Consider the following 11,929-nt stretch of genomic DNA (forward strand, 5'->3'; position numbering starts at 1 on the left):
GATGTCCTCTTTAACACCTTCCACATTTGCATATGTTTCTCATTAAGATGGTGTTGCAGTGAACAAAAAAAATGGTAATCTGATGGTGCCCTATCTGGAGAATATGGTGGGTGGGGGAGAACTTCCTAACCCAACTCCATAATCTTGTGTTGCGTCAAACGTACCACATGTGGACGTGTATTGTCGTGGAGAAGAACATCTTTCCGATTGACGAGTGAAGGGCGTTTCAGATGAAGGGCGTGATTTAAACGTTCCAGTTGCTGACTGTAAAATCTCTGCATTGACAGTTCGCTGTAGATTGAGAAGTTTGATATGAATTACTCCTCTGATGTCCCACCAAATGCAAAGCATCACTTTCTGCAGATGGAGTTCAGGTTTTGGGGTTGGAAGTGGTTTTTGTCTAGGACTGTGTCATTGTTTTTGGTGTTTAATATTCGCATATAAAATCCATTTTTCATCACTGGTGAGAATTCTGTCCAAAAATGGTTCACACACATTACGCGCCAGAAGAGACTAAGAAACTTTCACATGTTGGAAACGATGATCATCAGAGAGTTCATAAGGCACCTAAATACCTTTCTTTTCCCATATTCCTTAGATGTTTCATGAGAGACATGCAATTTCAGAGCCATTTCACAACAGTGTTGCCTTGGGTTAGACTCAACAAGCATCTTCAGAGCATCAATATCAATTCCAACATGTCGGCCCCTGCCATCACAGTTTTAAGGCTAAAGTCACCTGAACGAAATTTGCTGAACCATCGTTGACACTTACAAACATTCAAAACTTCTTTGATATTCTTTGTGGCAACAGAGGCATTGTTTCCCTTCTTGTATTCAAACAGCATTACATGCCAAATGTGTGTGTCTCATCGTGTGCCATCACTATAAGGGATTAGAGTATACTAAACTTTACACATTATATAGGCTACACTAACATGACGTTTAGGCAGTTCGTTTAACTATTATACGTGATTTACGTTTTTTGGGGTGTGGTTAATGAAAGTGTTCTAAAATGCGACATTAATTTCTTGACAACCTAATATAAGTTTCACAAAGTGCACAGTACGGCAAAGATGAATTTTAGTTACAATCAGGAGAACATATTGACACAAATTATGAGATTAAATTTCTGGACTGTACAGTGAGTATGACAAGAGAGTATGGCTACATCAGTACAAAGCAATAAGTCACATGTCTAAAAGTCCACAGGAGCACTTACAAAAGCTAGAAAAATGCTGATATTATGTAAATTAGATTTTCAAAGAAAATTAAAATATTCTCAATTGCATAAGTATTCAACCCCTTAATTATGGCAACTCTAAATCAGTTCAAGTGCAAAAGATTAGTGTGAAAGGTCACAAAATTAGTGTAATGGTCTCTGTCTGTGTGTAATCAAAGTGGTTTAACTTGACTTCTGAGTAAATGCATCTGTTCAAGCCACAACTCGCACAGTGATATAACAAACCGACCATGAAGATCAAGGAGCTTTCCAAACAAGTCAGGGATAAAAAAGTAGAGAAGCACAGATCAGGAGAAGGTTACAAGAAAGTTTCAAAGTCACTGATTATCCCTTTGAGTACAGTGAAGTCCATCATTAAGACGTGGAATGTGCTTCATACCACCTAGTTACTACCTAGATCAGGCTGTCCTTCCAACCTAAGCAGCTGGGCAAGCAGAAAACTGGTTAGGGATGCCACTGTGGAGCCAACAGTAAGGTTCCATATCAGTGTTCATACATCAACAATATTCTGGTCCCTACACAAAGCTGGCCTGTATGGGTAAGTGGCAAGAAAGAAGCCATTACTGAAAAGAATCATTTTAAATCTCGTGTGGAGTTCGCAACAAAGCATGCAGACATGTGGCAGAAGGTTTTGTGGTCAGGTGAGACAAAAATTGAGTTTTTTGGTCTAAATTCAAAGTGTTATGTCTTGTGCCAGCCTAACACAGCACATCACCCAGTCAACATCATTTCAACTGTCAAGCATGGTGGTGGCAGCATCATGTTATGGGGATGCTTCTCATCAGCAGGGACTGGAAAGCTTATCAGGATTGAGGGGAATATGGATGGTGCTAAGTACAGGCAAATCCTAGAGGAAAGCCTGCTTGAGTTTAAAATTCACATTTCAGCAGGACAATGACACAAGGCCAAAGCCACACTGGAGTGGTTTTAAAGTGAATGTCTTGGAGTGGCCCAGTCAAAGTCCTGACTTGAATCCAATAGAAATTTATTGCAAGACTTGAAGATTGCAGTCTATCAATGATCTCCAGTGAACTTATCAAAATTTGAACAATTTTGCCAGGAGGAATGGGCAAATATTACACCATCCCATTGTACAAAGCTGGTAGAGACCTATCCAAAAAACTCACAGCGGTAATTGCTGCCAAAGGTGTATTGATGTAGGGGGCTGAATACTTATGCAATCACCAAATTTCAATTTATATATTTTTTTTGAAAGTTTTGCTGACATTCAATCTCCTTTACACATAACAGTGTTAAGTTTGATCAGCTAATATTCAACCTCCTTCACACATAATAGTGTTAAGTTTGATCAGCTAACATTCAATCTCCTTCACACATAACAGTGTTTAGTCTGATCATTAGAGTTCTGAATAAAAACGAGTTCATTAAAAAATATTGTTTACATTATTTGTATTCATCAAAATGGGACGTTATTGGTTGGGGCGAATACTTTTGCAAGTCTCTGTATAACAGCTTCTTTTCACACCTTACAATACTGAATAAAAATGTCATTAAAAGTAAACCTATGGGTGCTTTTTACAGTGCTTTTGAAAGCTTTTCTTTTAATTAACAGAAACTAAATATACATATACATGTGGTCACACATGCATGCATAGGCAAATGCAAATCTAATTATGTATGCTATTTGTCCCAGAAAGACCATGTTTAGTCATATATATATATCACACTACAATTTTAAATACTCTTGAGGAAAGCATAAATATATTATTTATTTTGTTAGGTATGTATGTGTAGATATTGCCTCTTACTGAAGTTAAAGATAATTTTTGTTTTTATTATATGTAGAGTAGTAACATGACCTTTATTTTGCAAATAGTAATACAGTAGGCTAAATTAAATATCAGTGAATGGTTTGTCTTTTCAAGCTGTTTTGTTCTGTGAAATTAAAATAAACTATAAATGCTGCGAAACATCTCTGATAGCTTATAATTATGGTTAATGAAATTATTGAGTCTGAACAAGATGTTATGCAGTACTGTGGTAATAAAAATATAATTTTAATGCAGAATACCACGTTAGTGGTGCACTATAAATAAAGTTTAGCTCCAAATTCTAGGTAAACAAAGCTTTAACAATATAACCAGAAAACTGAAATACAGGCCTATATAATTGTGAAATGATGTACAAGTTGAGCTGTAGTAATAATACTTTCTGTTTAACTTTATTTAGGAACACTTGCAGGTTCTAAATAATAGTACAGTATACATACTAAGCAACAATAAACAAAAGATATTAACAAACACACATCATTATACATCGAAGTGTTTCAAGAGTAATTTTCTGAAACAATTTTATTTTTCAGTTCTCATTCTAAACTTTATACTATATTAAAATGCAGTCATGGACAACAACCTCTCATTTCTTTATTACATACCTCCAAACTTCATCATATGTACAGTTTACAGATTTATTACATACCTCCAAACTTCATCATATGTACAGTTTACAGATTTATTACATACCTCCAAACTTCATCATATGTATAGTTTACAGAATGTAGCTGGTGTTCTGCCATTCTTGGGTCTCTGGTAAGGTTCTCGCAATTCGATATCAATTACTAACTAGTTTTTATTCTATATTTTGGTTGCTATTTTCATGGAAGTCCTGAAAAGGACCATTTTTGTGTTGGTAGTGGGTGGGAAAATCAATCCTTATTCTTGTTGATGGAAGTCTGGTGCACTGTTTACGTGATTGGTTCATATCCTATATTTTAGCATTTATCCAGTTTATCGTATGGTCTTCTCTGGAATAATTGGCTATTGCAGATAGATTAGTGTTACTGAGACTTGTGTTCATTATGATCCTGAGTTCTAACCTTTACTTGTCTTTTTTTTTTCTCAAATGTTATTATTGTACCCTCTCACGGGGGATGCCGTTAATGATGTTTTCCCTCTCCATTGAATCTAAATGGTTTGGTGGGTACTAGTTGTGATCATATTGTGCTGTGGATTCTGAATGCTGTTCTTTAAGTCATTTAGATATCCCTATATATTTAAAATGCTATTCTTTATGTCATTTAGATATCTCCTATATATTTTCAGAGAGACCTCAGACATAATGGAATTTGGTTATATGTCTGTAATTTTCATCCTGTTTATTCCTGGTGTTTATCTTTAATTTTCTTCTGTGTCAAATGTTCTGGGTATCCATTGTTAAGGAGGGATGTAGTGATGTGTTTTTCTTTCATCTTCTTAGCTTTATTGGCATTACAAATCTTGTTCATTCTGGAAACTAGGCAGTCTATGATGCTTGTCTTTATGCTTTTGCAATGGTATAGTCTAGCTATTTACCTGTATCTGTGGATTTCCTATAAACTCTTGTGATATGTGACTTGGTAACCATCACGTCAAGGAATGGGAGTTTTTCAGTTTCTGCTGTGTAATATATGTTGTCTGTTCATGTAGTTTATTAATTTGTGAATCTTCTTTGTAGTGTGTGTGGCTGTATTACGAATGTATTGTCAACATATCCAACCCAAGTTTTGGTGCACAGAAGGGCTGTTTTTAAGGCATTAAATTCGAAATGTTTATGTCAAGGTTACTGATTGGACTATGATAATATGGGTGAGCCCATAACTAAGCCATCTTGTTGTTGATAGTATTCACCTCCAAGTTGGAAGTAGATTGTGTTGACACATTATGTTGTGAGTTCTGTTATTGTGAAGATTGTTAGTCTGGCATGTTCCTATACAGTTCTATCATTTTCAACTGTTGCAAAGTAGCTGTAGTGTGTCAGGGGTTGGTATGTTAGTAAAGAGATTAGATATATCAAAGTTAATTATTTTAAAACTCTGTGTTATTGATTTTGCTTTTAGTTTAATATTAGTCTAAAGAAACAACAAAAGCTGAATGGTGTTAAGTTTATCCCACAGAGTGTTACAAGTTCATCAGGGTTTGAAGATAGACATTGAGAAAAGTAGCCTAGTGGTTTGTCTCAGGATCAAATGTGGGATGTCCACAATACCATGATCTATGTAACAATACCTGTTTTGTGACATTTAGTAGAGGAGGCCATTAGTCAGTGCTGTTATTTATTAACAAAACATTTGCTCCAGCTGGATTCTGTTTGGCTTCTTTGTGTCTAAAAAAATAGCTTCTTGCATACATTATAAAGTATGTATGGTAGTTAGAGCACTCGACTCTCAATATGAGGGTTACGGGTTGAAATCTCCTTCGCCAAACATGCTCGCCCTTTCAGACTTGGGGAATGTTATAACGTGATGGCCAATTCCACTATTCATTGATAAATAAGTGACCCAAGTGTTGGCAGTGGATGGTGTTGACTAGTAGCCTTCCCTCTAGTTTATCACTATTAAATTGGGGATGGCTAGTGCAGACAGCTTGTCACGAACTTTAAAACAAACCCAGTGATATAAGTGTATTTTTTTCTTCAGCTTCTTCAGATGATGAAGATGATAAATTGAAACAGCCACCTGATGAGATGGACAGCTTTCATTACTCACAACCTATTCATGCCATAGGAGATGATCCTGATGCTGCATTTAGAGAAAAGCTAAGAAACATGGGAAAATGTAAGATCCTTAATTATAAATGTGCTATGACTCGATTACCCTGCTAAATAACCTGTCAATGATGAGGCATCGTATTTAGAAAAATATTCTAATTGTAACATATTTTATTACTTGTGAATGAATGCTTAGTTAATTATAATTAATTTGGAAATGTTAAAGAAGTATTAGTTATGAATAAGGTGGTTGCAAACATTGTGTTTTACTTAACAGCAATTTACTTTGAATATTCAAGTTTCTGGTGCAAAGCCTAACCTTTTATTCTAAATTTCCCGACTTTACACTTCCATCACATTTTCAATGAATCATGTTTTATACTCTCTACAGAATGGTTCAGGAACATTCTATGGAAAAATTATGAATTCATAATTGTTAATTTCGGATTTATCTTTTAAAAATACAATTTCTAGCACACTGTTCTTTCTCTTGTAGTGAAAATGAGAGATTACCAATGTTGAATTTGCCCTGTATTTCAGACTTCTTGCTTTTCCTGAGTCATGAACATGTTAAACATTCTCACACTGTTTTACCTGTAGAATAAATTAAATATATATATACAACATCCTAGAAATTTAAATTCCTTTCAGGCACCTTCTGCAAAAAATATATTTAAAACGCAACAACGAATGGACTTGTTTGAAAAAAAAAAAGGTGAAAAATAGATAATGCTGTGTGGCACCTTTTTATAACCCTGAAAGATATTGATAAACAGAATATTTCCTTGTGTTACGTCTTATATAGGGGCACAATCTTGAGGCTCAAAAGGAACATGTTGGAGAGTATAAGCTCATTTATCTGAATTAACACCTGTTTTTTTTTAAGATGACGAATTATTATCAAGCTATTATCACTAAGTAATATAATTTCTGTTTATATATATATATAATATAGATGCTATAGAAAAACAACACATTAGCAGTCATTATTAGTAAGCACATGTAAATTGAATGACTTAAGAAAACTACCAGTTGAATAGCAAATGTTGTGGATATTTTTTTATGTAAATAATTAAGATGTAAGAAAAGTTACATTCCAATATAGAATGACATGTATCAAATTACGTAAGAACTATTATCATTTTCAGTATCGAAACGCAAGTTTACTCAACTTGCTAAGTTGTTCTCCCGAAGAAAAAGATCGGGATTCCGTCAGTTGTATCCTTTATAAAAAAAAATTACTTAAATTATCTATCACTTCATAGTTATGAATGTATTTGTATAAATAGTGATTAAAAGTAACAACACTCATTCTTATAGTGTGTTAAATTAGATATTAGCTCCCTTCCTACTTTTATTTTAAAAACTGTTATCAGTATGTAGATATAGTGTACCTGTTTTCTTTTTCTTTTTTTTAGTAATGTAACACACTTTTAACTGCAAGAAGCCATTTTTTTTGTGCTTCACAGTTATCTTGATCCAACTTGGAGAATAAAAACTGGTTATGTAACCAGAATACAAATTGACTTTGTTATATACATGATTCTTTAATATTATTTGTTACATCTAATTTGTCCTGCATTATTTATTGAGGTAATACATGTGGCCTAAAGTTTCCTAATCAGAGATTCTGTCATTGTTTACATTACCAAAGTCAGCATGCATTATAAAATTACAAACTTTTTTTTTTGATAGACTGTACTTGATTGACTAAATAATGAAAATAGTTACAGTATTGTATTTCTAGATAGGTTGTAGTTAATACATCTAATGATTGTTGACCGGGTCCTTTTCACCTTTATTACTATGCCTTACTTTGATATCGCTTGTTATTTCCAGCAACTATTGTTTTTTCAGTTTCGTTGTTACATGTTTAACTACATGTACCGTACTTTGAAAGTTAGCCTTCACTCTCTTTTTCTTTACATTTAATATTGTTTTTAATGTTCTTGTTGTTGTGTTTTTATAATTATTATCAGTTATTTCATAGATTAACTTTAAAGCTTAGTATCAGTAGATAAAGCTGGGACAGACTTGTGATGTGTTTCATACAATGTTACTGTAATGTAAAAATATTTTTCGATTTAAGTGATATGGATATATATAGTAACCTGTGTAACGACATTTAACTTGTATTTCAGAATTGACCCATGTGTGTATTAGTCACTCTTTTTATATTGTATCATTCTCCTGTTTGTCTTTATTTGTCATTACATGTTTTAAACATATTTAAACCTTTTTTTTTTTTTCATTATAAAGTATATTGTTTTGTAGAACTTTCAATATTAGCTAAGTGCTATTCAGGGAATGAAGATTATATGTTGAATCTGTATAACAAAATTTCACCTTGATTTGCCATGAATCAGCTTAGGGGATGGAACCAACCCTTCACAAGACAACTTGTTATTAACTGAAGATAATAACTCTGAAATCTCCGAGGAGGATTCTGATAATAACTTGAGAAAGGATGATACTTGGAATAGCCATGTTAGTTGGTTTTGATGTATATTTATCTTAAAATGTTCTAATTAGTTATCAAGGTTGAATGACTTGTTTTAATTCTCACATTACCAATAATTAAGATATGATCATCAGAACATATGTATACTTGTCTTAACCGAAATTTATCCATATTGGTAAGAAATCTACCATAATATTAAAACTGTAGATATATAAATTACTCATATTAGGTTGGTATTCTAAAGGTATCATCTCTGCCTATATAAGCTATAAAAATGAAAACATTTTTGTCTTGCCAGGTTTATTTGATACCAGAGTTATTCTGTGGCAGTTAAAAGCCTCTTGGGCCAAAATCCCAGTCTCCTTCCGCCATTTATATTGATTTCGCAAATGCATAACTTTGGAAAGTATTAGTGATATCTAGTAGATCTATGGCAATCAAAGTAATGGAGGAACTGATGAGAAAGCTGATGCTCCTGTGGCTTCTTTTAAAAGTTTCCAACTTGAAGCACATGTAGAGATAAGCTTGTGTATCATGTTATTCAGTAGAAACAAGTTAATGATGGAAGTATGTGGTGTATACTACTAAAAAAACACCACAAAAACAATGCAAGCAGTGAGCTTTAGATTACTGACGTTTAATGTAACCATTAGTGTTTTCCAACAAACTACTTAATTCATACATTGAACCCATTCCAAGTTCATGCCTACAGAAACCCATATTTAAGGATGTCAGTGAGCTAGGAAAGCCATCTTTTTTGAGTTATTGAAATTTAGCCTGTATTTTTGTTCGAAGCTACTGGAACTGCTTATTAATATATTAGGCCATCATTCACCATCAGAATACATAAGAGCTAGAGCACAGTCAAATACAGACTTAAAATAGTTACAATAATTTGAAAGACCACCTGAGACACGTCATTGCATATTTCTTTCATTTTTTGGAAATTAAAGACATTGGTTTTTACCATGTCATTGGTATTTTATGTTAACCATACTTCAATTGGTTGTTGGTTCAAAATTTAGATTAGTTCTAGCAACAACCTTTGAATAGAAACTGCTCTTACATAATGCTTTCTCAGTTCTGTGAAGTTGGTGTCGAAAATTCCTTATAATCAACTTTTATGCCTTACATGAAGTAAACAGTGAGTACTAAACATTAATTTACTGAGATTCTTTTTGTACCAGTGCTTATAATTAGATTTGTTGAGTGTCCAAAGTCAAAATGTGTTTGGGTTAATTTAAGATAAGAGAAACTTGTCATAATTGAAGACAGTCTTCACCAAAATATGTAACTAACAGTTCTAATAGAAGGTAAAAATAATAGCACACTGCCAGGAATTGATAATTATCCATGTTACTAAAAATGTTTTACTTGTCATAACATCTTCAACCATAGATGAGAGAGATATGTGTATAAGTATTTGGATTTTTAATGCCTCACTAGGTAATGTTTGGTTGGAGTTAAGACTTCATATCCAGTTTGAGATCTCACCAAACCAAGATATGACTAAGATCGTAGATGTGGTATAGAGATTGTTTATACAGAGGGTTGAGTAGGTTGTATTAGAATGATTTTGAAATTGTAGGTGACAACCACGATCACTCTAAAGATGTTGTGAAATGGCATGTGTCAGAAATACATTTTTATGTGGGTAATGTGATGCCACTAAAAATTGATTGCTTTTGGGAAGGGCATTTAACAGGGAAAATGTTCGTACATTAAGATCATAAAGGTGCATTCAAATAGGGAACTTAGAATTTTCAAGACTGGGATATCCTTTGTACTTAATGGCATTGAAAAATGAAGGAATATGGATCAGTTTGGGACACCAGGACCATCCAGAAAGAGATTTGTAACTAGCTGTACCTCAGCCTTGATAAGCAAAGCATAGCATCTTGTAACAGGTGAAAACCCATGAACGCAAAGACAAGGGGTAAAGCCTTCTACACGTCTTAGGCAATACTACACAATTAAGAAGGATCTCCATGTGGAAAAGTAACACAAATAACATGTACACAAGTTTCCTCCATGACATATCCGATCAACTCTCGTATACTTTAAGCAGCTTGAGAATGAAGTGGGTGTTAAAGCTATTCCATATGTAAGATATACCAGTTAAGTCACCAGATGCAAAAGCTATAGATTTCTGTGCATTTGGACTATTAAAATGACCACTAGGTAACTGTTGTTCTCATACAATAGATGGAGTATGGAAAACAAGCGTATGGGAGTAGTGGTATTGTCTTGACATGACAACTTTACTAAAAAGCATTTTACAGTTAAAACTATGCTGCAGGGCTATTGTCAAGATGTACGGCTGTCAGATAGAGCAGGACTATACATTAGAAAATGATTTATAATGGCATGATGAGGCTCCAAAATCATTTTGATATAATGTATACAACCTCTGTATATTATTGTGTCAATAACAATTGTTAGTAATATATAGTAAATTAGACTTCTTAGAATTGTAACTTACATATCATTGTCCCAGTTCATTTTTAGTATGAAGGAACGAATACAGAAGGATTCTTTGGCTGTTTTTCTTTATTAACTTCCCAATTTTTGGGCCTTCTAACAACATGCCCAAATTATTTCTATTGTAATGTTCATATTGTAACTCGTGGTGTAAGCATTTAAGAAAAATAACTTCATAATTTATTGATTACTGCATACATTTTTCATTGGCTGGAATGTACATTACAGGATTACCTGCCTTAGAAAGCCACACGTACGTGGTATAGATCGTTGATTTACCAACAGTTATCCTTTAAATGTTATTGACTTTACATCAGAGGTGAGGGTTAGGTTTATACACTATACGTACTGCCACAATGGCAATGTCTGATATAGATTAGCCTAACTATGTAATATACCTGTAGAGTATAGGCCATTTATAATATGTTTCCTGTTATTCTTACAGGAGATTTAATTATCTTTTAAGGAATTATTTAAATCCAATGTTTTTACATTGTTCAGTAAGGGCTGCAGTGGAGTCTGTAATATATCCAGTAAGTTACATATGCTACCTGACACAGCAGCTGTCATTTTATTTGAGAAAAAAAAAAGTACCACGATTCACCATTTTGTGGTTGAATAGTAAAATGGAACAATCACATCGTGCCTTTGATGCTCATTGAGTACATTATTATTTGACGGTTATGAAGAAGATATCAGTACATTATCATTTGGTGGTTATGAAGATGGTATCAGTACATTATCATTTGACGGTTATGAAGAAGGTATCAGTACATTATCATATGGTGGTTATGAAGAAGGTATCAGTACATTATCATTTGGTGGTTATGAAGATGGTATCAGTACATTATCATTTGACGGTTATGAAGATGGTATCAGTACATTATCATATGGTTATGAAGATGGTATCAGTACATTATCATATGGTGGTTATGAAGAAGGTATCAGTACATTATCATTTGGTGGTTATGAAGATGGTATCAGTACATTATCATTTGGTGGTTATGAAGAAGGTATCAGTACATTATCATTTGGTGGTTATGAAGATGGTATCAGTACATTATCATTTGGTGGTTATGAAGATGGTATCAGTACATTATCATATGGTGGTTATGAAGAAGGTATCAGTACATTATCATTTGGTGGTTATGAAGATGGTATCAGTACATTATCATTTGGTGGTTATGAAGATGGTATCAGTACATTATCATATGGTGGTTATGAAGAAGGTATCAGTACATTATCATTTGGTGGTTATGA

General features: G+C 33.6%; 1 protein-coding gene across 1 annotated transcript in view; it reads left to right on the forward strand.

Annotated features, from left to right (window-relative positions):
- The window catches only part of LOC106470284 (CUE domain-containing protein 1-like), a 27,579-nt gene that overhangs the window by 13,120 nt on the left and 2,530 nt on the right, over positions 1-11,929 (forward strand). Inside the window, exons 5-7 of the mRNA XM_022398888.1 lie at positions 5,657-5,794; positions 6,876-6,945; positions 8,094-8,214. Coding sequence (XP_022254596.1) covers positions 5,657-5,794; positions 6,876-6,945; positions 8,094-8,214 — 329 coding nt within the window. The remainder of the gene's footprint in view (positions 1-5,656; positions 5,795-6,875; positions 6,946-8,093; positions 8,215-11,929) is intronic.

Source organism: Limulus polyphemus, unplaced genomic scaffold, assembly GCF_000517525.1.
Source record: "Limulus polyphemus unplaced genomic scaffold, Limulus_polyphemus-2.1.2 Scaffold3923, whole genome shotgun sequence".
In the NCBI taxonomy this organism is placed as follows: Eukaryota; Metazoa; Arthropoda; class Merostomata; order Xiphosura; family Limulidae; genus Limulus; species Limulus polyphemus.